The sequence below is a fragment of the Podarcis muralis genome, chromosome 7 (genome assembly GCF_964188315.1).
Source record: "Podarcis muralis chromosome 7, rPodMur119.hap1.1, whole genome shotgun sequence".
Lineage (NCBI taxonomy): Eukaryota > Metazoa > Chordata > Lepidosauria > Squamata > Lacertidae > Podarcis > Podarcis muralis.
The window spans coordinates 56186725-56213863 of NC_135661.1; the positions used below are offsets into that span (position 1 = coordinate 56186725).

Sequence of the window (27139 nt, forward strand, 5' to 3'; positions counted from 1 at the left end):
GGCGTGCTCTGGTCCATGGGGTCACGAAGAGTCGGACACGACTAAACGACTAAACAACAACAAGAGGAGACGAGGGGTCTTGCCTAACAACTCCCAATACCCTTAACAAACTACAGTTCCCAGGATTCCTTGGGGGAAATCCATGGCTAAAGTAGTGCTTTAAATGTACAGTGCAGATGGGAGTCGTAGTCCAAAAGAAGTGGAGGACCTTGTACATTGAGTACTTGTGAGTACAGATGGCCTTGCCCCATTTCTATAGGTGGCCTCCCTGAATAAGTCTTTCCCCTGGGGTGCAACAAACACATTGTGACAGGAGGCACTTAATAAATGAATGTTCAGCTCCCCACCCTTAATGGACCCCGAGGGCATGTTGGTTTCTGCAGGTCTAAGATGAAAGAACTGAAATGGAATAAAAGAAAATAAAGAAAACGAAAGCCATACCCAGTTGCAGGAGGGGCGGACCTTGGTAATATAGCACCCTGTGCATGCGAGGCCAGAACCGGCTAAGGGAGGCACAGGCTTTAGGAAGGAGGCATGAGACTCTGGCAGGGTCTTAAGAGCCCTCCTTCCCAAAGCTGAGCAAGCCCTAACTAGACTTTGGGAGAGAAGCAGGAAGGGTAGCTACAGACTGCTTATTTGGTGAATGATGGGAAGAAAAAGTAGTGAACACCCAAAATACCAGGGGATTCCTTTTCCCTTTTCAACATGTGGCTCTTAAAACCAGATTAATGTTTTAATCTCATCAGCTATCTGGAAGTGATGCCAACAGAATAAAATATTTAAAGAATTTAAGAGGTAAAGGACGGGGGAGTAGGAACAAGCAAGCATTTCATGATTAAAGACCAACATTGTTTTCCTGCTACTTAGCCGGTTAATTGGCTGCTATTAAAACTTTCTGTTTGGAAACAGTGCATTAACACATACGTTTATTTATTAATAATGAATTTTATGCAATGAATTTTATACACAACGTAACTAGGTTCCACGCCAAGGGACCAGCTAAATTAATAAAGACACCAATTTGGATTGGATAGAGAACCAAGTTCTAAGAATATGCTGCAGTTAAATCAAAATAACAACACCAAGGACCAGGCCTACCTTGAAATCCCTACATTATCTTAGAACAGGTGTTGGGAATTCAGGCTGGATCCTGGACTGCAGTGAGTCAATTTGACTAGTAGGTGGCGCCGCTCAGAGTCATCTGATGTCACCATGCCAGGCAACCCTTTTCCCCTTTGAGGTCAAACTGTGCTGCAGAGGAACTTCCCAGTGAACTGAAGCAGGAGTTGAAGTTCAACTGGTCTTCTGGCTGGCCCTGGCTTCAAGCCCTCATTTCAGCAGGTTGTCTGCATTACAGAATTCTGCAACAGGAACTCTGCAGTGCAGTCAATCTCCACACTGAGCAGTGCCGACTTCAAGACCAGCTTTCCACTGGGGTTGCCTACACTACAGTTTTCCATAGGAACCTAGACAGTCATGTCCCAATTCCAGGACCCAACTTTACCAATCTCTTTGCAGGCCACCCCCCCCCCCCCGAACAAGCAATAGTGTTCTTTAGAGTGGTTTTTAAAAAACTCATTCAGAGTTACAAAATTTCTTTACTCGACCTCATTTTAAAACTGTTTTAAGAATCATCACACAATTAGTAAGGAAGAAAAGCTGAAGAAATGCACCCTAATTTTTATTTTTTTTACAACACTTAAAATTTTATTGGACATGAAACCGCCTACAGAGGTATAATCCTGAACCACAACACCTTGCGCCACCGGGGCATACATTTACAAAGTCAAAGCTTCGTTGTAAATCATTGCCGAGGCACCCAGGAAAGTGACATATTCCTGGAAGTTCACCACTTGGTCCCCATTGCGGTCCAGATCTTTCATTAATGCCTGTATCTCTCCAGCCTGCAGTTTCGGCCCAATGGTCAGCTCGTTCTGGATTAACTCCTTCAACTCCTCCTTACATAGGCTGCTCTTATCACCATCCTTGCAAGCGTATTTGTGGAAGGTGACAAGCAGCAATCCAACAGCTTGGGTCAAGAGGTGCTGCCATGGTGAGAGATCTGAAGTAAGATGATCTAGTACTGAGTGGCAGGAAGTGGTCAAATGCATCCTATTTTAACCTCTATTATATGACACCAGTTTGTGCACTAAAGTGTCAAAGCATAGGAACTGAAATCTGCAGGAATGAGTTAGCAAGAGTCGCCAACCTTTTTGGCACAATTGCAAACCAGAAAAATTGTTGTGGGCACTGCACACAGCCACCTATTCCACTGGCTACCATAGAATACCTCTCAGGTTCCAATTCCAGTAGGAGAACTAGTGAAGGTAGCAACCTCTGCAGGAGGGAATGATCTGCTGCTCTAAAGCCTTTCCCAATACCAGTGACTGAAGTTGATACAGTATGGGTTTGAAAATTCAGCATCTCAGCAGGTAAAACAGCAGGTAGTCCCAGCTCTTTGAAAACGTAAGGCATTTAAAGTTATTGCTACTTCTACAAGTTAAATACCTTTACTCCATCTGGCTCCTAAAAATGAATAGGTCTCCAAGGGGACCAGTTTTCCACATTCTTTTGTTTTTGGGGAAGAAGGTTCAAGAGGCTTTGGACACCGTTGAGCACCCCATAGCAAAGTGAGACGATGGTTGAAAAGTAAGCAAAATGTGAAGGCTGGCCAATTCCTACTTATACTGACACAATGGCCCTATACCACTTGTGAACTGCTTGCCAATTGTCTCAATGATCCCCCTGTTACGTCAAACCAAGGCAGAGAACAAAACAGATTAATTTAGCCTCTGCTGTCCTGCACTCATCTCGATAGATCAAAATGGCCCAGTTTGCTTGGCTTAGTGTAAATGAGCAAGTTACCTGGCCTGGTTGAACATGGCCTTGTAGTTAGTCTTGCTCCAGACAAGTGACAAGTGGAAAACCAAGAACAAACCTTGGCAACAACTAATGGTTTGTCTGAAGTGACAAACCTAGGTTCACCTGCAATGCTAAGCCAGAGCATGGCTTAGTGCTAGGGAGCACAGCAGCACTGGGGAGGAGTGCAGCAACCACAGTCTTCTCTCTGAAAATAAGGTTTGGTTCAGTGTTGCGTGTCAATCATATGGATCTGCATGTCTAGAACAAAACATTTCTCGGTTTAGTCAAAGCTTATCTCTCTTCCAAGAAGCATCCACTGTTACTAAATCCATCTCTGTTCAGCCTGCCTTTCAACTTACATGACATAGCACCTTGATCATTAGAGGAACGGTAGAGTATTGCTGGGAATTCTCAATTTGCTGCCTGAACAGACATTATTAGAGGATATCAGTGTCCCCTATGGAAGTCCAGCAAAACACTCCAAAACAAATAGTTCTCCATCAACTCTACTCCTGCTTTCCCTTTCTAAAAGAAGGAAACATTACGAAGAGGGGAAGGAAAGCAGGAATGCTTCCTAAAAGCCTCCGTTCAATAAGACTGTCACCAGCTCAAAGTAAAACCCTGCCCCTGCTCAGGTAGCATCTCCCTCTCCCTGAGTCCTCCAACACCCACAATAGAGAAGTTTTCTTGGCAATGAGATACCAGAAGAACCGAAGAAATGAGATAGCTAGTTTCACAGGTTTAATTTCAGAACCTCATACATTTCAGTTGCACAAAAACCTGGAACACATAACTGTGCAACTGGGATTTCACAATCAATCCCTCTCCTCCCATCCCCAAAATGTAATTTGTGGTGCTGCGTTTGGCCACAAAAAATATAAGTAAAAGGGTTCTTGGTAAGACAAGCCAGCACTTGAAGCTGCTTCAGAATTCCCAGGATAATGTGAAGACAATTGCCAGTATAGCCATTTTGCCTATAGAGCATGTTAGGAGGGCCAGTGCCTCGATGTTAAATCATACTCGTTTTTTTTAAACCACAATGTCCACTAATCTATGTTCATGAACAGGACACCAAGGAACAAGTATTAGGTCAGCTAGAGATGAGCCTAGAATGCAGGCCTTTCCCATTAGCTTACAGCAGCCCATCTGCTTGTCTTCCTTGATCCCACTAAAGTCCCTTTCCCTTTATTAGAGACCTTCCCAGAGTGAGAGTTATGGCAGCAAAACAATGCACAGCCTAAAAAGGCAAAGAACAGCTGTGTATGTGCCCCACAAGGAGGCTTGATTCTGTCCCTCTCTTAGGCATCATGAAGGTTATTCTCATTCAGCAGGATCTTCTCGCCAGGTTTGAAGGCTGGCAAGCCACGGTAAGGGCAGCTGGAACAGCGGAATGCATCCCCCAGGTAACACTGCAGGGAGAAGAGAGGCCAAGTCAGTGTCCTGCCAAAGGGGAACATTTCACAGTTCCTGTTCATTTTCCAAGTGGGAAGGGGCTTGCATTAAATATGACTTCAAAGTTTGTCTCAAGGGGCGAGGGGAAGAATTGGCCTTAACGAGACAAAGTCAGTCAGTATTGAGGCTCAATGCACCACATTCTCCCCACCCCCAAGTGGAAAAAATATTTTAGTGGCTGCATATAATCCTCCAGGATAATTCTCATTCCACCTCAACCATAGCAGTTGAACAAATCTGAACCAAAGGCTATTTAGGGAGCAGTCCACACGGCTTGGGGAACAGGCAAGATAGAAGTTACCGTATTTTTCGCACCATAGGACACACTTTTTCCCCTCCAAAAATGAAGGGGAAATGTCTGTGCGTCCTATGGTGCGAATGCAGGCTTTCGCTGAAGCCTGGAGAGTGAGAGGGGTCGGTGCGCACCAACCCCTCACGCTCTCCAGGCTTCGCACACCTCTCTGCAAGCAGCGGGAGCCCAGCGCTGGGCTCCCGCTGCTTGCGGAGAGTTGCCGGCATGCCGAAGCCTGCGCGCGCTGAGATCAGCGCGTCCAGGCTTCGCGGACCTCCCCGCAATCAGAAATCACCGTGCTTTGCTCTGCATTTGCAAATGGAGGAAAGCACATGTGGGTGCTCCGGAGTGTAGCTGATCTCTGCTGAATGCGGGTCTCGAATACAGCAGCAACCAGCTGACTTGCAGTGGCTTCAAGCCCCACTAAGATCAGCTACAGTCTGGAGCTGGCAGTCAGGGAATCTAGCCGATCCAAGCTGACCATGCTGACTGTCAAGTGACTGGGAGGAGGGCAGCCTGCCAGGATGAAAAGGGGCTGCCATGATGGGGGACCAAAGGATCCAGCACAGCAGAGTGAGAAGGTTCCCCACTCCTGACCTAGATATAAATCCAGTGTTTTGATTAGCAAGTAAATGTACATCCTTACATTGCCACATGCGGATTTGGGCTGTATGTTGTTCTTCTGCTCTAGCTCTTCAGCAAGACCACAAGTACTGCAGAAGGGAGAGGCTTTATAAATCTACATATAAATCTATTTATTTAACAAAGAAATCATTATATAACAGTTTGCAAGCAGGCAGTGGGTGGCTTATTCTTCCTTAGAGTGTCTGTATAGCTCTCCAGACATGCTCATTCTTATTTCTCTCCAATCTGATCACAGAGGTGCTGTGCAGCAGAGAGTATCTCAACTGCTACAAACAGGACAGAACACTGAGAAATGCAAATTCCAAGATCTTCCCTTTTATTTAGGGACCTCCGGGCATAGGGCTGTATATAAATTCAATAAAATAAATTTAGTTGAAGAATTCCAGCTCCTGGCCTAGGTTTCAAACTTAGGAGAAACTACATTTCCAACAAACTGACCTTATGTACCGTTATTTGGAAGTCCTGGTTTCCATGTGGATTCATTTCCAAGTTGATGTACATAAGCTTGCAGTTCACTCTCTTCATTTTTTTACCTAGATTTCCCCCAAGGCTATATTTTGCTGATTCCACCCCCCACCCCACTATCTTATTTCAGATGCACGAGTTGCATAACTGATCTCAAGCAATAAAGTTCAGAAAGTTTGTAAACATAATAAATAAATAAAACATCCCTACTAGTTAATACAAAGCAAATTTTATAAAAACAAAACAAAAAGAAGAACATCTAAACCTGAAAAAACCCACATGCAATTCGAGCAGCTTGTTTGCAGCGTCACAAACATTTGTTCATGTCACAAAAAAGTCACTTCTCTTGAGAGTAACAAGCTGCTGGGCCTAAGACCATGGAATCAAATTCATCTTAGGGCCAGAATGTCCATGTACGGTGGTACCTCGGTTTTCGAACAAGCCTCGGAAGTCGAACATGTTATGCGGCTTCTGCTGCGTGAAAGATCCGGAGGCATAGCTGTGGGCTATTGAGGTTTCGGTTTTCGAACGTTTCAGAACTCGAACTGTCTTCCAGAACAGATTATGTTCGAAAACCGAGGTACCACTGTATTTCAGTACTCACCAGTTCTTACATGCTTTCTTCTTTCCAGAGTCCTTACAGGAAGGGGCTTTAAGGGAAGCTGGATCTGGCTTTTTCAAATCCTCAGGGTCCAAAAGCTCGTCTGAATCCAGAAGATCCTGGAAAGAAGAAGAAGACGACGACCATGATCCATATGAAACTAAGATGTTTCCCTCCCCATTAAGACAGTCCCCATTTTGGGATGTTTGTTCCAGGTGTGCTATCTCAGAACAAAACAGCAGAAATAATGTGGCACTGGCATAGCCATCAGAACACAGAGAAATGTATAAAATAAGGGCATTCCTTTGCTTGCATTAGGTGATTTTCATACTCACTGCATCCTCATCATCCATATCATTGGCAGAAAGAGTCCAGAGCTTTGCAGCCATGGGATCCACAGCTGGCTTTTCTAAGAACAGAATAAGGAATTATAGAGAACAGAACAACACTGGGGTCATAGCACATATTTTGTCTAATCCATTCTTGGGAACTTTTAGCTCAAACCTTGTTAGAGAGCACCTCAGCATATTTTCAGATCTAACTATGGAAAATCTATTATAATGCATCCAACATAAGGTCTGCTCCCAATATAGATATAAAATCTTTACGTGGCCCTCTAACGTGGTGGCATGACAATGAAAACACATTATACTGTGCTCTGAAGCACATCACTCTGTGAAGTTCTGTGAGACGCTGTCATGATAGAATAGGGCTGCCACAGCTGAGATATTGTACTTTCTGCTTTGATTTTCTTGCAGATCCTCTTACAGAGAAAGGGGGTGCTCAACATAAAGGCTCGTTTTTCCCTTAATTGCTCCCCACTGAACAAATGATGGGCAAGAGACCTAGAAGGCTGGCTGAAATTAAGCCACAAACCACTCTGGCCAATGGAATGTAGATTCCACACCCTAATATAAAGCAATGTGAACATGTTCATCATTAGTTTAGCAATTTGCTTTGGAGGCTGAAATGAAGGCTACCAACAGACACTACGTTTATAAGGTAGAGGGTAAAGAGCATTGCTTTCAAAGACCATGTGTCAGTAACCACCTTGGTTATTATATTGACTTCTAAAGAACAGAGTGAATTCACATTCTATGGACAAGTGAATGTATTTCCTAAGATTACGCTGTGAAGAGGAGAGATCCCTATTCACCTCTCTCTTTCTTGACAAAAGAAATTTTGAGTTGACTTGAAGATCCCACTTCAAAGTTGGGTTTCTTGCCTTCCATCTGAACAGAATAAATTTCATTGCACTGGAACCCCAGACGTTCCTGAAGAGATTGGATTTGTTCAGAGTTTAAGGGCTCTTTCTGTAACTAAAAAACAAGATAAAGCAAAGTATTAGCCTGGTGTCAAATCCATCCCAGAGTACCCAGAAGAAATGGCACATTAGCACCATGATACCCACACAATATGTTTCCCCTTTGTAGAAACCTCATCCAAAGAAACCTAATGGTAGTATTCAACTAAGTGCTTCTTAAGTATAGACCCACTGAAATTAATGACCCTTAGTTAGCCATGCCCATTGATTTTACTATGTATACTCTGAGTAGGACTAGCAGTGAATGCCACCCAAAGCAATCATTTTCAAGGCTACTTTTTCTTGCTCCCTAGGGAAACCCAAAGCTTTCTTGTCTCCAAATATATTGTGCATAGTTAGGTTTTCTGGAATAAATGATCTATAGAAGTCTCAATATCCACATACGTACCTCCTTTATTTCCACCAGCCCTGAGAGTGTCAAAGCTGCAGGTAGCTTGGGGATTGTCTTGAGCCCATTGTTGTTACCTGGGAGGTGTAGGACAAGGAGGAAACAGCATCCATAATCAACTATGTGCAGTGCTCAAAGTATGACTGTCCCACAGAAGAGTGTCCCACAGGCCTCATTCTTTGCATTTCCTGAATCACTTTAGGAACTGCCAGACATCAATTCAATTAATTAGGAAATATAGTGGGCTCTGGCCCTCACTAATATAAATGGGCTATTTCTAGCAATCTCCCAGTAACTGAATCCCTAAAGCCCTCTAGCTGATCTTAATTAGCATAAGGAAGTGATTATTAGGTCAATCACTGAATTAACTTGTTTAAATATCTTGTTCTCTCGCACCACAAGCAGGAATATTGGCCCGGCTTGAACGTGGTATAACTTAACTCAAGAACGCACAACTTCCAGCAGTGCTTCCACTGATACCCAGTAATATTCAGTTACAGATGCTGTATCAACATCTGGTTAAATCAACTCTGCCGTGACCATCTGACATGCTCAGGTGTAGACAAGCTCTAAACTATGGCAGCTTAAATTCAACGAAGCCGCGGGCAAAACTAACCAGGAGACTCAGGAATCAAGAGGATAAGGACTTTAAAAAAGAATGGGGAAAATTAATAATTTACCTAAGAGAACATTGTAAGCAAATTAAAACATTAGCTGGACATTAAGAATCACTTGTAAAGCAATGAGGTTTATGCATAACTTATAGTAATGAAAAATATGGAGAATATATTATGTAGATTGGTAAAAAAAATTGTTATTAGGACCCATGTTAGGGATGGGGGGAAGTCACGAGTTTCAGAGAATCTCATGGATTGATTATATAAAGATTATATAAATTTTGTTATTAATATGTATTCACAAAAACCAATAAAAAGCATTTCCAAATAAAAAGTTAAAAGAAAAAATGAACAAAAATAAAAATAAACTCAACAGAGCCCCATCAGTCAAATTAATGTTTGACACCCACGGTCCAGAGGTAAGAGAAAAGGTACCCCCTTACCTGTTTCTGTCGTCACTACTTCCTTCAGAAGGACACGGCCCCCTGGCTTGACTATCCGAGCTATTTCAGCCAACACTTCTGCACTATGCACAGTCAAGCTGCCAGGTAACAGGCCTGACAGAACCACATCAAAACTGGATTCCTTATGGGATGCTGAAGAGTTAAAAGAAGAGCACACATTATCCCTCTACATACATATGCATGCCGTCATAACTGATGGGGTTTTACACCATGACCTCAGCAGTATTTTTTCAAAGCCATTTTAAGTGGTAATCTTGGAAAACTCTTACTGAGTCAGTCACTGAACAGAACTTCTAGATTTCTTGAGATTGCTGCACACAAGGCTGCAATGTGTTATTCTGGCTGTCTCCTTGCCTCTGCGTGCTGCAGTCAGAATCAGGCCACTTAGGCAATTCACATACTGTATGGCAAAAACCCAGGTACACTAAAAAAAGTATAACATCCTTTGCATGGCCACAAAATCTTCCCATGTTGTACAGGATGTCATTGCTGTGTGTCACAAGCAGCCTGACAGACAGGCAAAGAGACAGCAGTCACTGCCCCATCCCTGTTTGGCAACTTCGCCATGGCACAAGAGCAGCAAGGGCTTTTCTCAGGCTGTTAGTGACTTAACAAGGAGCTCAGTGCTGTTTCCTTCTCTACACACAACACTCTATGATGTCCAACATGTATTGGTTCAGTGCTACGATGAGACCTTAAAACCAAACACAGCAATGAATACTTATTCAACACTTACATTGGAGCAGCTGGTTGATATTTTCTACAGATACATGACCCTCAACTCCAACAGCAGCCTGGATGTTCTGCACAAAACTTTGCAGCGCTTCAGCAGGAGAGTGCATATCCCAAATCACTGCCACTTGCTGGCCCATGGAGATCCCATGAGCTGCCATGTCTGAAACAATGCAGAACCTGAAGAAACAAACAAACAAACAAAAAACTGTTGACAAAGTGCAATACATTAAGCGTCAAAGAACAGAGACTTAAATCAACAGGAATTTCTGGAGGTTTCCTGGTTGTTAATATTGACAGTATTGCTCTAAAGAGAACATGTCAGCCAGTTTCCCCAAATGGTATGATTCCTTTAAAAAGATGGTTTCAGTTTAGGGGACTTTGCTTTTATTTTCAGTTACAGTACTGTTACCAAGATCTAGAAAACACAGGGGTATAATAATAATAATAATTTATTTATACCCCCCACACCTGGCTGGGCTTCCCCAGCCACTCTGGGCAGCTTCCAACAAAATATTAAAATACAGTAATGCATCAAACATTAAAAGCTTCCCTAAACAGGGCTGCCTTCAGATGTCTTCTAAAAGTCTGGTAGTAGTTGTTCTCTTTGACATCTGGTGGGTGGGTGCCACTACCGAGAAGGCCCTCTGCCTGGTTTCCTGTAACTTGGCTTCTTGCAGTGAGGGAACTGCCAGAAGGTCCTCAGTGCGGGACCTCAGTGTCCGGGTAGAACGATGGGAGTGGAGACACTACTTCAGATATACTGGACCCAGGCCATTTCTTTATTCTTATCTCATCTGCACACATTTGAACCACGGATCTGTAGAAGGCACTACTTTCCCCCAAATGGTACAGATAAGAGTTTCAAAACATGTGCGTGTACACGAAAGCTCATACCAATAACAAACTTGGTTGGTCTCTAAGGTGCTATCAGAAGGAATTTTTTAATTTTGTTTTGACTACAGATAAGCAGATCTTAAGTAACCAATGAAAATAGAGTAATAAGAAGTCTAGAATCAGTGGGTAGCAAGTAGTGAGACCATGTCTGCACATCAACTGATCAGGGTCTTCCATTTCCACCAAGGTTCTCCCCTTTTTGCTGAAAGTAATTGGGCCTGGTAAAGAGTTCAATCATACACATCGCTCTAAAGATCCATCTCAAGACCTTTTGCTCACTTTCTGCACCTTCAGCTGTGGCCAGCTTCAAACGAAGCATCCTTACCACACGGAAACTAAGCTACTCAACTCGAAAAGCAAGAGACTTTTATGCAAACTGGGAAGGTGATGCCTTTTTTCAAAAAGACCTGCGGGGCCTCTCCATGAGGTTCCTCCCTCAGCTATCACCTACCCTCTGCAGTTCTATCAAGGGAGGGCTGCGACTGTAGGGCCTCTCCATTGCTGCTGCAGAAAGACCACCTTTGTGAGGTTTCTCTATCACCTCTGCTGAAAGACCAGCAACTTTGGGTTCCTTTTCCTCAAATGGCTGCATTCCAGCTGGCCATCGCAAGAACTTTGTAGCCTGGCGCCTGAACCTGAGTATGCTTTGGGCTAAGCAACAATTATTATGGTGAGCAAGGCTGCAATTAAATTCAATGACTAGGTAGGCAGGAGGGAAAAGATATAATCCCAAGAAGAAACTGAAGGACGCTCTCTGGTGAACCAAAGAGGAAGGGGATAAAGAAGTTACTTAGTGAGGAGGTGGCAGCGACTGAAGAGCAGCACAGCTGATAAAAGTATTGGAGCAGTCCGCCAACCTGGCCCCTTCCAGGCATGTGGGGCTATAACACCCATCAGCCTCAGCAGGAGTACAGAACACCTGGAAGGGGGCCAGCTTGGCAAAGGCTGGACTAGAAGCTGAATGACCCAAATTCAGGCCCTGCAACAGGCTCACGGGGTGACCTTGGCACGGCCAGTCTCTCAGCTTGGCCTACTTCACAGGGTTGTTGTGGGGTTTTAAATGGGGGGGGGGGGAGAGAACCATGTACATGGCACCTCGAGCTCCTTCAAGGCCCCCCCGGCTTCTCCACCAAACAGGGCCGAAGTGACGTCACGAGCCGCCCAGGTGCCGGGGAGATGGGCGGCCTCGGGGCAATTCGCGTGTGCGTCTGTGTGGGCCGGGGGGACGGACGACGACCACCCCCGCCTTCCGTTAGGCAAAGGTCTAGAGGCGACCCAAGGGCAGTGAGGAAGACCCTCGCCCATTTCAAGCGCAGAAGGGGAAGAGAACGTGCCCCTCCCCGCCCGCGTCTCGTTACGTACCGCCTTTCCCGCTTTCCTTCCCGGAGCCGCGAGCTCAGCAGCAGCGGCCGCCTCCTCTTTCCAGCCGCTCGGGACGGACCTTTCCCGACTCGTCACGAGCTCTCGATCAGCCCTTAGCTAAGCCCGCCCCCCACTCCAGCTGCCCTTTGCAAAGATGGCGGTGAGCAATTAAAGAGCGGCTCCTGACGCCTTTTTGCCCGTTGCAAAGATGGCGGCCAAGGGGCGGACATTTGTGAAACATAGAGATAGAAGAGGGGGGCGGGGAATGGAAGAGGAACACAAGTCTGACTTTTCAAAAAGCCGCCATTGTCCGTGATTCTCTGAGTCATGAGTGCGGGGTGTTTTTTTAATCGCCCCTGGCCATTGATTGGGCTGGGTGATCTGGGAGCTGGAATCCCACAATTATCGGGGGGGGGGGGTAACAGGTAGCTCCTTGCGTTCTAAGGGAGCATTGTGGTGCCACACTATTCCTAGGCATATTTATTTACTTCATAAATTTATACGCCGCTTGATTGTAAAAATAAAAAGCCTCTCAAAGCGATGATCTGTCTGTGATGCAACGCAGCTATAGCCTGCAATGTGAGTTGCAGGGGAAAGCCAGTAAAGCCCGGAAGTGTGGCTTATAAAGACAACTCTATCCTACAGCTCCTGCTTCTCTCTCTTTGAAGCCTGCCAGCGGGGGCGGTTCCTCCCACTGCCTGTTTGCCCTCCCCAAAGATGGCGACTGCCCCTTCGAGCTTCCCACTCCAAGGCGCTTCTTATTGCTCCCTGGCCCACTGTAAAGATGGCGGCGGCCGCGGCGAGTCTGAGGCGAGCGGGTTGGGGGCTGCTACGCTGCCAGGCGGGTGAGGAGCAGCTCGTGCGGCGGGTGAGGGCGAGAAAGGGAGGGGGCCGCCTGCCGACCCCCCACTCCCTCCGCGCCCGGGAAACGGAGCCTGCGGCCGGGGCCTGAGCGGGGTTTGTGGGGCGGGGCGGGGAAAGGTGAGGCGAAGGGCAAGTGGCACCCAAGGGGCAAGGACGCCCCTGAACTCGCCTTGAGGGGCCGGGGAGGCGATTAATTGTGGCTCATTTGCGCAGTTCATGCAATCATTATACGCTGTTGTGTTAAATAACGCTCAGGGAAGGGAAAGAGCCACCGGGATTTCTGAACCCTCCGAAACTCAACCCTTGTCAGGCTGGTGTTTGTTGCTCATGTATTTATTATTATTAATCATGTACATTCAAAATGATAAATCATTTATTTAGTTGCTTTCAACCTCTTTATACCTGGTTTGAACGCTAAGCCATAGCTAAGCTTGGGCCATATAAAATATTATTATTGTTACCGCTATTATTTGTTTCATTTATTCATATTTATTTGTTGCAATTATATCCCACCTTCCCCTCCCCCCAAAGGAGCTTAAGGTGGCATGCATGGTTTTCTTCCCCATCTCATTCAAATCCCCACAACAACCCTGTGAAGTAGTGACTGGCCCCCAAGATCACCCAGTGGGCTTCATAGCTGAGTGGGGATTTGAACACAGCTCTAGTCTAACACACCACTTCACCAAGGAGCAGGAACTTACACCGAAGGAGCCTGATGGACATGCCAACAAAGCTAACCAACCAACCAAGTTTCTTGCATTTGTTTAACCCAGACTTTTGCAGTGGCATAAGGCAGCTCAGCACATTCACTTGTTCAATTTCATTGAACAGAAATATGTCCTTCTGCAACAATCAAAGAAAAAGCATATTTGCCTGGACTGACAGACATAGATAATTGCCAGTGTAATCTGGGTATGGGGCAATTATTGGCTAACATGCCACTTGCATTGGCTAACTTCTTTTGGCATGTTAGGAAAAAGGCTTTCAAAGGTAATACTTGTTTGAAGTATCAGTGATGTGTTGTACAAACAGAACCCAGCCCTTTTGAGAGGACTAGACACTAGAGCATATACAGGCTTAGTTTAGGTCCAAATCTCTGCTTATCCTTGCAAGTTTAGAAGGTAGCCTTGAATAAGCTATTCTCTCAGGCATTCCTATCTCAATGGCTAGTCTCATTGGGTTGCTTTGATTCTAAATTTTTATAACTGTACGTCAAAAATGAAGTTGATGTGGTTAATAAAGACGATAGTTTGTCTTACTGAACTGGTTTCTGTTTCAGTCTTCAGACGCCAGCTATACCCAGTGCAACGTGCCATTCAGTCTGCAGCTGTGCTGTGGAGAGCATCAGATGAGCAGAAACAACAGCCCCCACAGTCTTCCACCCAGCAGCATTTGGAGTCAGAGCCAGTGGGGGAGCAGCATGATCAAGAGCATCCACACTTACACCCCAGGTAACCTGCATGCTCCCACCACCACTTAAAGCTCTGAGAGATCTCATTTCCCACAAACTCACAACAAGTTCTGGCGTAATGCTTTGTATTGCAATCAGGGTGTGATATTTCTGCATCCCTGGGGAGGCATGTTACTGTGAGTTCTTTTGAAGCTGGCATCTCCTTCCTATGCCTGTAATCCCAGGATGACGTGAGCAGCATTGCAGTGTGTCTTCTCTTACTGCCCCCACAAAATCCATACTGATCTTGTGATGAGCAGATCCCTGGATTTATCAGAGGAGGCATCAGTGCCCTTGTAAATGTTAACAGACCAGCATTGTGTACACTGAGCAAGCAAAAGTTTGAGCACAGGAAACTCTGGGCAGCTTTTAAGTTGGCAGGAATTATGAAGGCAATGGAAAAGCGATATGGAAGACCAAAATGGGAGACTCCTTGGTATTTGAGGGTGTGACTTTGTATTTTTATTCTCCTAGTTACACGGATCAGGGAGGTGAAGAATCAGAGGGCTATGAAAGTGAGGAACAGCTGCAGCATCAAATCCTGTCAGCAGCTCTGGAGTTTGTCCCCACTCATGGCTGGACAGCAGATGCTATTGCAGAGGGAGCCAAGGTAGCTATCAAGAGGACTGATGTGCTAAGAGGTGCAGGGAGCATCTGCATGAGGTGCTAAACACAGCAATGCTAACCATGTCTACTGTTGAATTCAGTGGGGCTTAAACTCAAGTAAGAGGAGTTAGAGTTACAGCCTTAGTAAGTTTTTAACTGTTGTGGTGGTCCCAGAACAATTCTTATTTTATGTGGGTGCTGAGAGGTTTGCGACAAAGAACTTAAAACTTAGCAGAGCTATAACTCTGAGAGTTGCCTGGTGGGGAGCCATTGCAATTAACCCATTTTAAAGTTTGTTGGCCACAATGGGTCTTTACCCACAAAGCACATGCAAAACATGACGTAAGTCTTGCCTTGAGGGCTCCTACATTCTAGGAATCTATGTTTCTACTTTCTGCAGATGGAAAACAGTAATTTGGAGGATGTTTTTGGATGATATCATTGCAGTTCAGACGGATTAGCTGTAGGGTCCTCAAAAACCTACAGTGTAGAGCAGAGCTGTCTGAGTTTTAGCAGCAGCATGAAAGCTACTCTGCACATGAGATACGGCCATAATGTAGAACGACAGTGTTGGCCACAGCATTGTTGCTTTGCTTGGAATGTTTGTACCAAACAGGCTGTAGAACAGTATTGCCTGCTTTCTGGCTCCTGGGTAATTTACCTGTTCAACCTGTTTCCCTTCTTCCTTTTAGTCACTGGGTCTCTCTGTTGCTGCAGCAGGGCTCTTTCACAATGATGGCAGCGAACTGATCCTGCACTTTGTAGCACAGTGTAACTCCAAGCTGACTGAACTTTTAGAGGAACAACACAAACTGGTGCAGCTCGGTCAAGCAGAGTGAGTACTGGTCACCCCTGCTGCTGTGGGAGGTTAGTTATTATGCCACCATTTCAGGCAGAAACACAACAGGTGACAATTGTATGTTGACACAGAAAGCCTAACCGTGGAATCTGGTCACAAGGAGGGCACTTGTGAGGTAATTTCCCTAATGCATCTTGCTACCAATTTTTGATTAAAGAATAAAATCACAATAAATTCTCTTTTCCTTTTAAAGGAAGAAGAAGACAGACCAGTTTCTGAAGGATGCTTTGGAGGCCAGGCTGAGAATGTTGATTCCATATATTGAAAAATGGCCCCAGGTACAAACCTAACATTATTTTTGAAAACATGGGATATCCCTTAGAGTGTCACCTATGTTCATTGCTTTGTATAGCAGAATTGGTATATTTCTTATAATTCCCTGGGAAGCTAGGTGGTTGAAGTTAAATTAGGGATTTCCACATATTGGGGAGGTATTGGAAGAGTGGAGGGGAAATAATGTGTCTTCCCCACCCCATTTCCCTTCCTGAACAGCTGTCCCTCTCCCCCTTGAAGCATGAGTAGCACTACTAGGCTGCTATTCTAGGATGGATGGAACCTTGAACAGAAGTACTTGTTATGGAGGGCAGGGATATGCTACAACATTGAGTTGCAGATCACCCTTGCTGTTGTCACCCCAAATTCCGTAAAGGAAGAGTGATTGATTATTTAATTTATGTACCACTTAATATATTTAAAATATTTCTAAGTGGTATACAGAAAACTGAAGCGACAACTTAAACAAAATATTTCAAAAAAATACACAGTTATATATAAAAATGTTACATTAATACAAAGGTTCTAATAGATAAAAATCAGTATCAATTCATTTCCCTTCTGACACACTCTCCCCTCTCAGCCTCCGAGTTCTCATCCAGGGACCAAACAAACTCAGCTTACCCACAAAAGTCTCACTATGAGAAGAGTTCGTGGAAACAGCAGACATCACCAGGGGTGCCCAAACTTGGAAAGAGGGCCCCCTCCACTCTCAATGGCTCTTTCTTCACCCTCTGTCCTCATCTCCTTCCCCAGCTGCTTATACCTCTCTCTGTTTATCCAGTCAACCGTGCTGTCATGTTGATTAGGGTGAGAGATGGTAACCTGACCGGAGTGCGGCGTGGGGAAGCAATTCCTTTCACTTTTTCAGATCCTAAGGGCCTTTAGTAGCAGTCATCTTCTTGGAATCACAAAATAGCAAACATATCCATAACTTATTTTTCCTATTCAAGTTTGATAGGAAATTCAAGCCTGAGTTAGATTGCCCCTGGTATCAAAGTTTCAACTGGATTTCTCTGTGAATTGCTTTAGGGCTCTGGTGGCTGCCATTGCTAGGTTCTTACGGTAATAAAAAGCATTACCAATGTTTTCTGTCCCATAAGATGGGCACAGGCAATGGAGTTGAAGCTATGATGTATGCAGAAACGGCAAGGAATCAGTACTGGGAAGGCTTGTATAGCAGGGATAGCCAACATGGTGCTCTCCAGATGTTGCTGAACTACAGCTCCCCTCACCCCTGACCATTGGCTATGCTATCTGGGGTTGATTAGATTTCCAAAAACATGATGTTGGATTACTCCTGCTGCAGATGAAAACAAGGTGTATAGAAAAGAGGGGAGGAAAGTGTGGTGAAGAGTGTTTCTCCTTGCCTCATTAATTTATCTGGCTTTTCCTTCTCCCTAGGCTATTAGTGTGCTGTTGCTGCCGCACAATATCCCAGCCAGCCTAAACCTCCTGACGAGCATGGTGGATGACATGTGGCACTACGCAGGAGACCAGTCCACTGATGTAAGTCTGAGCAAGACACAGATGTTGATAGGACTTTGGGGAGCAACAGGAAAGCTTGAAATGTTCTGCCTTGCATGATAAATACATTTTGGGCTGTGCTTGGGAAATTACGCAGTTCAAACACTTGCGGTACTAAAAAGCTTTCAGGATTTTGGTTTCCAAAGAGCTTGGGGTTATGATAGTCCCTTTTTATTGCATTAGCAACAGTCACTCGCTGAAAAAGGAGGACACAAGGAGGATACAACTCTTAAGTGCCAAGGGTCCAAAAAACCCTGTGGGTAGGATCAGAACCGTTGTAACACAGGGTCCCCCCATACTCATACCATGGAGCTGATCTAGGATGATACCATGGTCATGGTATCTAGGATGATACCATGGTCATGGTTAGAAGTGGCTCCACTGCTGCCTGTTTCATAGCGGTGGGGACTACCGCCTCACACAGTGACTCATTAATCACACCCAGCTAATCAGATCCCCTCTGCTAGTTTTAATAAAGCAACAAGGGCAGGGCTCAAGAGGCCATGCAGTTGGGCATAGAGTTGCAAGCACCTTGTACATATCGTCAGTCTGCATAAGCTAAAATTAAATATGCAGCTCATCCAAGTGTGTCTGGGCAGGTAAGGATAATGGGTGACTGGGCTCTCACTGGCCCTCTGCTTAGTGGTGTGCCCAGTCATGCTGTCAGCAAATTAAAACAAAAACCAGACTTAAGTTACAATGTTCATATATCACTTTTCTTGAAGACAACTAAGGTGAGAAAATAAAGCCTTATAAAACTTTTAAAAGAAACATAATAATGCAAACTAAAGCAACCAAATCAAAGCAGACAGCACTTCTAGAATTGGATATATTTGAAAGTGACAGAATATTAGCTGACAGTACTGTGTAAGGTTTTTTAATTATAAAATTGTTTTCCTTTTATAGAAAGAAACAAAGTGGAATGTATTTATTTAAGTGACACACACACAGAGTTGAACTGGCCATTTGCCACAGTTCTGCTGCTCAGTATCCCACCTCCAGCCGGGACAACCGAAAGTGATGAATGTTCTTTGAAAACTCGTAAGCAGCTCCCTAAAAATACCCAGGGCTTATGAGAGCCATCAACTTTCCGGCAGGAAATAATAGCAAAGTAAATTATATCTTAATTAAAGCAATTAATGAATTACTTGACCTATTGCGTTTACATAAGTAAGGGGTAGGAAAAGCTTAGTGGGTCTTGTTAATGAATGACTTTAATAAACTTGTGTGAGGATAAAATAGCAGCCACTGCAGTGACAAATAAGTAGCACACAGACAAATTAAAGGAATAAACCAGAAAGCCAAATAAAAGACAGTGCTCACACCAGGAAACTAAGGTTCTTTTTGGAGTATGCAAATTGTGGATGAACTTGTTAAAATATTCAGCCTTACAAATAGTGCTTAATTTTCTTCCCTCTCCCCCTCCCCCTGAGCTTTCTTGGAAACTGGAAAAGTGCCTTTGCATTGCTGGCAGGACTTCATTGAAACTATTGTGGATGGCACCATATATGTTCATTAGGTAGTTGCAAAAGAATCCAATTTTCCACTTTGGTTAACAACAGTTCGAGAAGTGATAAAAAGAAATAGGAGAATGTCGTTTGTTATAATGGATTTTGAGTGACATGTTTTTTGAAGTTTCGACAGGCTGAATGAGATAGTAATTGGTTCTCAGCTGTGGTGTGCCTAACATAGTTTTATGTAACCTGTGAACTGATAAATGCCCCAAACAAATGCTGGTTCAATAATAATCTCTACTTTGCTGATCTGGAGGATCCCGACTGTCCTTTTTGTGTTTTTTGCGTTAATCCCTGGTTTACATGCTTGATAGACAGGTACTGGGGTGATTTCTTGGGCAAAATTTCTATTCTACTAGAAGGTATGTGCTGAATTATTTTCAGAGGGTTGTTTAATTGTTCAAGTGAAATCCTGAACATATGTATACAGAAGTAAGTACCACCAAGTTCAATGCAATATGCTTCCATATAAATGGATATAGGATTGCAATCCTTGTGTGTTGCAATAAAAAGACAGAATATTGTGACACCTTCAACATTTATTGTCCGTGGGGTTTCATGCGGCTGGTTTACCAGGTAGTTTGACTGAACTTTGTGCTTTGGGGCTAGTTACTAGGCTAACATGGAGCAAGGCCAGTTTGTTTTTCAGCTCAGCAATGGTGGTTGGTGGTGTTTTTAAAGCTAGGATGGTGAATAGAGAGATTTTGCACTGGGCTGTGATCCAGTATTCTGTAGAAATAAATGGGCTGTGCAATAGAGACCCATGAAAATCTGCTGGGTCCCATTTACATACTAGAATCTTTCATCTGTCAGTCCAAGGAAGGAGTGATGCTTCAGTGCAAAATAATCACACAGTTCTACATTTGCTGCGTTATAATAATAATAATAATAATAATAATAATAATAATAATAATAATATGCTGCCCATCTGAAAGCTTTGCCCCAGCCACTCTGGGCAGCTCCCAAAAGAACTCATTGCAGAATCCAGCAATTCTTGGTGAATAATTTGGGTTCACTTGTCACAGAAATCTAGGTTTAAAAATAATAATGCAGGGTTCAAGTACTACTGGTCATGGATGGCATAGTTTCATATTGGTATAGCCTGTGAAGTCTTAATTTCTTACAGGTACTCATGTAACTTTGTCTCTTGGTTTCTACCCTTACAGATAAACTGGTACACTCGTCGAGCAGTGCTTGCTGGCATTTACAACACTACAGAGCTAGTGATGATTCAGGACTCCTCTCCTGACTTTGAGGAGACTTGGTCCTTCTTACAAAACAGAATAGCTGATGCCATGAACATGGGACACACAGCTAAGCAGGTAATCCATTTATAAACAGCACAGTCTTCTGTGGCACATGTGAACTGCTGTCCTCCATTTTTTTGGACTACAGTGGTACCTCGGGTTACATATGCTTCAGGTTACAGACTCCGCTAACCCAGAAATAGTACCTCAGGTTAAGAACTTTGCTTCAGGATGAGAACAGAAATCGGGTTCCAGCGGTGCGGCGGCAGCATGAGGCCCCATTAGCTAAAGTGGTGCTTCAGGTTAAGAACAGTTTCAGGTTAAGAACGGACCTCTGGAACGAATTAAATACTTAACCTGAGGTACCACTGTACAATGCTCATAAGCCCCAGCCAGCTTGGTCATATAATGCTGGAGCTGATGGGAGTTGTAATCCATAGCTTCTGTAGAGCACCAGGTTGGGAAAAGGCCAGTTTAAGCCATAGGTGTGGAACTTTTATGGGGTTAAGGACTCATTCGCTTGGGGGGAAAGTGGGGAGGACAAGAGTCAGAAGTGGGCTAACAGAAGGCACCTTTTTTTGCCTCTGCCCCATTCATAAACATCCGTTCATGCATCTCCCCCATTTGCAAACATACAACTATTCACACATCCATCCATTCACATACCTCTAAACATTTATGACACACATATTTTGCAAATAATTAGGATTTGGGTTCAGAATATCTTTTTAATTGATTGTTACATTTTATGAATGCTAAATTGTATTCTTAGTCTAATTTAGGAGATTTAATGCTTAGCTGCTGTCACACAGTGTTCTGTGTAGAGCTACTGGGAATTCTAGAAACAAGTTTTCATTGATTCAGATTTGGGGAGATGGGTGTGGGGAAGAGAACTGTGCCTTTTATAGCCCCAAACCAACCATTTTGTTGGCTGTTGGCTCACTCCTCTCTGCCCAGTGCACCAATCTAGCCTCCAGAATCCTCAGACTTTCCTGGGTGTTCCACAAGAACATGCGCACAGTCCTGAGGTCCTATGACAGGTTTGGGTAGACTCATTGAAATTAATGGAAGTGACTAACTAGAGTCCATTAATTTCAGCTCTAAGTAAAACATAGGTGGATACAACCATTCATGTATATAAACTCATGGTGGCAGCTAAAGTGGATGGGCCGAAGCCTACCTGAAGTTTCTCTCTCATTCTCCTCTCTACAATCCATCAGAAAGATGAGAGTGCTGGAGGCTGGCAGGCACTTCTCAGATGGCACTGCTTCAATCTCCACATGCTGTTATCTTATGAGAATTCCCTGTGTACCTATCTGCCTGCCTCCAGCTCTCTCTGCCTTCTCTTTCCATCTCCCTCATTTTTTCTCGTGGCTGCAGTTTGATCATGGTGAGAGCAAGAGAGATGGAGGAGAGCAAGAGAGAGTGGTAGGCATGCATGTGAGGTCAGAGGCATGGCAACAGAGTGCTGTAGCTAGAGTGCCTTTTGGAAAGATGTCCCAGTCTAGTCATTATGCTCAGGTGTCTCATTTTGTTGGTGTGCCTGCCTGCCTGCCTGCCGGGCTCTTGTCCTGTCTATCTGGTTCACCTTGTGGCTGTGACTACATTGCAGCAAGGGGAATGTGAGAAACTTAAAATGAGAAGAGAGACCCTGGAGTCTGGGATGCACAGATGAAGAAGCTCTGGCAGACCAAACCCAGTCCACCAGTTCCCCATCCCTTAGTCCAGGGTTAGGGAACCATTATCCTGTTTGCTGAGGGTGCATTTCCTCAGGGCTAGTTTGTTAGGGGCCAGAGCCAAAGTGGGTGGAATTTGCAGCATCACAGGATTTAATAGGTCTCCCCCTCTCTCCTCCATCTCTCTCTGTTTCAGCTTTCTTCTGTTTCCCACCCCCTCCATTAACACAGGTTGGAACTAATTGTTTGTCACAGTCTTTTTCTCCCTCACCCTTTTCATTGCTCTTTCTATTTTGGCTCTGTCCCATTTATGGTATTTTCCCCGGGCACACGCTGTCTCTTTCTCTCTGTTTCTCTCCCACACACATACACCTGACATATATGGGGAAGTGATACCCAGAGGGGTGGCAAAGAGAACAAGAGTAGACCTGCAGTGTTTGGAGGGTCACATGTAATTAAGCAGCCGCCAGGTCGTAGGTCCCCCTTTGGCTGAGCTGAAACCTGCTTTGCCTTCCAATTAGGAGTGCATTTTAAGACTCCTTAATGTGCATTGGCAGCCAGGTCTCTACCTACCTGCACCTGACATTGCACAGGATATCAGATGTGAGGGGGCATGTGAGTGTAGTTTGGGGAGAAATGGCCAAAGATTCTAACCCCTGCATTAAAAACATGCAGCATTTTGCTGACAAAGTCGGAACCTTTTTTCAGGCAGGTACACAGATTGCCGGGCAAAGTCTAGCACTACCCCCATCTGTGCAACATATGAAAAGGGCTCTGGTGGCACATACTAGGCCCTGCCTACGTGCTGTGGTGATAGCATTGCAAAGAATCATTATATTATCACCCACATAGTTGCAGTCAATCCATCTGTGCAGCTTCTCATAACTTTGCAATGCCTCGCTCTCATACAGGCCCTGGTGGAGAATGTAAGTTAATTATTCACATTAAGGAGAAGAAGTGGCACTCAATGCGATACACTTTATTGGTCTCTGAATTAAATCGGACTAATTTGCTTAGAAAATCTTCCTGGAGATTTCTAAGCAAGTCTTTTGTTAGTGTTGGAGCTGCTGCTGTGATGTTAATCAATTGCGTTTGTTCCAGTTGTGCCTGGTGTTTGCTGTATACGTGCAGGTCTTTGGATTCCGCTGAGATCCTAAGATTGCATGTCACTGTAGTGCCGTTTCAGGTTTCTACAGATACTGCCGGCCAAATAGCATGTACTTGCTGTCAGCTCTATCACTGTAGAATAACTCTTAGGAAGCAGCCTTATACTGAGTCAGACAGGACTCTTTCTCAGCCCTGTCAGAAACTGAGCATGGCTCACTCTACATGCAAAGCAGATGCTCTGCCACTGAGCTAGCGCCTTTCCATATTGGGCTGGTCCACCAATGCAAAACCAGCACAAAGCAAAATATTTCAGTGCCTGTGTTTTGTTTCCTAGGTGCAGGCAACAGGAGAAGCCCTCGTCCAGGGACTGATGGGTGCTGCTGTCACTGTAAGTAATGCCAGAAACAGGATTTCCTCAGGTTGTTGCATACCAAACAGCTTCCCCCCTGGGAAATTATGCATGCAATAATGGATGTGGAGGAATGCAAAGGGAAATGGTTGCTTTTATGATTTTATTTTTTTTTAAAAGAGAGGATCTGCGAGGTAGTCTTACTTGCAGAATTTCCCAGGTTAATCTGTATGGATGCGTTTGCACACAATGTTTTTCATTACTCAAGAATCCTTCAAGCAGCAGAGGTATATAAAGCCAGCTTGGGATCAAATTACTTGCAGGATCGCCTTACTCATATATGCCTACTCAGCTGTTTCAATCTGCAGAACTGGAGCTGTTACAGAGGCCACATAATACTTGAGCTGCATTTGCAATAAATTGATTTTTTAGTGTGGCAGCACCTAAACTTTGGAATTCCCTGCCTATTTGTATTAGGCAGGCACCTCCCCTATACCCTTCAGTGCCTGCGTAAAACATGTTTGCTTAGGTAAGCCTGTTCACCCATGTAGAATATCAACATGTATTTTTTATTTTTTGCTATAGTTGATTTTAATTCTATTTTAAATAACTGTTTTTACGGATAATTTCAGTGTTTTGTTTTATATATTGTTAAACCGCTTAAGAGGTTTATTACAAATCCTGCAGCATATACATTTTGTTAAATGAATCCAGTTTAAAATGTTAAATTGCTTAGTTAGTGAGCAACCACAAGAAGTGTAGGAATTCTCTCTATAATCTGTTGCTGCCCAATGCCCTTCCTTGAAAGCTGTTGCCTTCAATTTTTTATCTTCCCAGTCCACTTTCCTGCCAAGCTATCTGTGTGTGTTATGCAGGGTTCTGGTGTATGTTTTGGGGCAACATGTTCATGTCCTCCAGAGTACTGACCAGGCCTATTTGGGCCTCACTTTCCATCCTAAGTGAATGGGAACATGCCCTGAAACACATGGTGCATGTTTCAGAGAAATTTTGTTAAGGGGTGGAGGCAAGCTTTTTTCCAGAAAAGTTTGCTCACCTTATTGATCTTATTCTCATTGAGGGACTCCTTCCCTGTAACACCATTTGAAAACCACAGCACGCTAGAGTTACCTTTCCCAGTCAATAAGGAGCAGTGACATATTCCTATGCTGCCTCTTTGCAGCTAGTAATTTTCTCATTGGCCTTATATTTAATGACATATTATTTGTGAACCAAACAGATAAGGAATCTCACAGGACTGAACCAACGTCGATAAGATGGAAGAGTTGGGAGAGGGAGTTCCAAGACCCAAAAAGAGGAGGAATCCCATCGCAAGAAGTTTAAACTGTTTCCACGATTTTTCTAGTACTATTAAAACACACATTAAAGGTCATCCTAGCATGAGAACCTTTTTTCCTGGGCTGTGTAAATGTCACAACCTGGTTTTCTGGTGATGATGCCGCTCCTGATACTTGACCCAGTTAGTAAAAACTAACAAATTAGGGTCCATTTTTAGAAGATGATGTGAATGAAAGTTGGTAACCAAAAGTGTCTTGCTTTCATTCACCCCCGCATTTGCTATCTTTGTGTCTGACTCAGAGGTTGCTGCATCATTGGGAGACATGGCCAGCACTGTGCCAAATTGTGTGTTTCTGCTCCAACTCTCAATACATTTCTGCTCAGGAAGGATCACATCATCACTGTAGGCTTCTGTTGATGTTTTGTCACTGCTTTCAGTTTTCTTCCAGGACTATTTGCATGAAAGCTGATGGCAACTGTAGCTTGAAAGCCCAGCTATCGAATAGCCATCAGAGTTCTATTGCAAATGTATAATTTTCTCTGTTCCTGGACACTGACATGTCTGTAAATTAATAATAATAAAAATTCAAACTGCCTTCTGTGTGAGAGTTTGCAGCTTCTTCCTTCTGAGATTCATTTAGTCTTTTGGCATAAATAGTATCATCTGAGATTTCAGAAGATCCACAGTAATGGTACAACAAATGCAAGTTTTGCTATTTTGGGAAGAACTGAAACATGCACACACATTTTCATGCCCTGCGTGAGTGAATGAGCGGTCACAGAATGTTGCCTCAAGTCACTTTGAACATCAAGGGAGGCAATTCAGCTGCCGGTTATGTTAATCTAGTTGTGTTGGACTCAAGGCTTAATATTACTTGAGTCAGTTCTTTTCTTTTTCTACTCTGTCATGAAGCTCATTGGGTGGCCTTTGGCCAGTCACTGCTTCTTGGCCTAGCCTACCTCACAGGGTTGTTGTGGGGGATTTTATAGGGATGTGGGGGAACAATGCCACTTTGAGCTCCTTGGAGGAAGGATGGGATATACATCCAATCAATAAAATAAAATCCCAAGAATCCTAGAGAGCTCACAGGCCTCTTCAAGCCTGGTTAAAAAAACTATCTCCCTGCATTCTGATTCAAACCAAAACTGCTTCTGGTTCTGTTTCCCTTCCCAGCTCCAATGGGTGTCACATTTTTAAGGCTGGAAATTCTAGACAATTAACAATGAAAGCCTTTTGTTGCTTATGGAGCTCATCAAGCAAAATCATCACAGTGATTTCATAGCCAACTCATAACAGAGACACAAGTCAATCATCTTAGCCAGACATTTAAGAGGGGCTGAAGTGCTACTGTATTGGCATCCCTTTGTCCTTGAGAAACTGAAGCAACTGTATGGTTTCAAAGGGTCAACGCCCTCTCATTCACACCCCATTGTATCATTCTCTCTAAACGGTTATCGTCTATTGTATAATACAATGCGCCATCGAATCTAATGCACCCTAATTTTCACGACGTAATCTGGCCAAAAAAGGTGTGCATTACATCTGAGTAAATATGGTATAATTGTATGATGATGATAATAATAATAATAATCTGAGACTGGAATAGGGAGTAATGTTTGTTTATTGACCAAGCAGTTCCATTTTAAAAAACAAAACAACCAAAACATATTTGGCAACCCCCCACGTCCTCACCCCCCCTCCCCACAATCTGTGCATCAAATAATCCTAAGCCAACCTCTTCTCCATTCACAGCCTGTCCAAGCATTTGCATGTCCCAGCCTTCACGCCACCTCCTCCTCCATAGGATACTAACTAATTTATGGGATAACTGCCCCCTGCCCCCCTACTGACAGTCCATTAACAGAGCTGCCTGGCTCTGTCACTCTTCCCCCATGGCTCCCTGCTACTCCAGACTCCTCATGCTGGAAAGGCCAGGCTGTTTTGGCTGCCCCTCCCAAGGCTTTTTCAAGAGGAAAAGGGCCAGCAGAGTTGGATCTTCAGATTTACCGGTACATGCCCAAATTCTATGGGAGAGGAGTTGCCCAGTAGAGGGCCAATGTGGCCTGTGGCAGGAGGACAGGGCTGTTTCCTAAGTATCTGCAAGGTGCCTCTATGATACAAACATCTTAGCAATGAAACAGGCCTGCCTTTGCCAAGCTGCTGCCCCCTGTATGCTCTAGACTGCAATTCCCATCAGCCAGTGTGGTCATATAAAGCTGGAGCTGATGGGAGTTGTAGTCCAAAAAGTCTGGAGAGTTCCGGGTGTGGG

At 44.2% G+C, this 27139-nt stretch overlaps 2 protein-coding genes and 1 pseudogene across 3 annotated transcripts; 1 reads left to right on the forward strand and 2 right to left on the reverse strand.

Moving 5' to 3' along the window:
- Positions 1 to 1646: 1646 nt before the first annotated feature.
- Positions 1647 to 3445, reverse strand: LOC114601795 (protein S100-A6 pseudogene; annotated as a pseudogene).
- Positions 3446 to 3590: 145 nt separating this feature from the next.
- CIAPIN1 (cytokine induced apoptosis inhibitor 1) lies at positions 3591 to 12254 on the reverse strand. 2 transcript variants are annotated; one of them, XM_028739303.2, is made up of 9 exons: positions 12102 to 12254; positions 9847 to 10022; positions 9090 to 9242; positions 8030 to 8106; positions 7474 to 7636; positions 6653 to 6726; positions 6321 to 6436; positions 5253 to 5319; positions 3591 to 4271 (listed from the first exon to the last, which is right to left on the reverse strand). In XM_028739303.2, exons 2-9 carry the CDS (start codon positions 10001 to 10003, stop codon positions 4161 to 4163), a joined length of 918 nt encoding a protein of 305 aa, XP_028595136.2. In that variant the 5' UTR covers positions 10004 to 10022; positions 12102 to 12254; the 3' UTR covers positions 3591 to 4160. The 2 variants fall into 2 exon arrangements, with proteins under 2 accessions (XP_028595136.2, XP_028595135.2); XM_028739302.2 differs by lacking the exon at positions 12102 to 12254 and adding an exon at positions 11718 to 11797.
- Positions 12255 to 12789: 535 nt separating this feature from the next.
- Positions 12790 to 25464, forward strand: COQ9 (coenzyme Q9). The gene is made up of 9 exons (XM_028739312.2): positions 12790 to 12946; positions 14245 to 14416; positions 14890 to 15025; positions 15714 to 15856; positions 16074 to 16158; positions 17558 to 17662; positions 20361 to 20516; positions 23559 to 23612; positions 24811 to 25464. Exons 1-9 carry the CDS (start codon positions 12886 to 12888, stop codon positions 24844 to 24846), a joined length of 948 nt encoding a protein of 315 aa, XP_028595145.2. The 5' UTR covers positions 12790 to 12885; the 3' UTR covers positions 24847 to 25464.
- The last annotated feature ends 1675 nt before the right edge of the window (positions 25465 to 27139 follow it).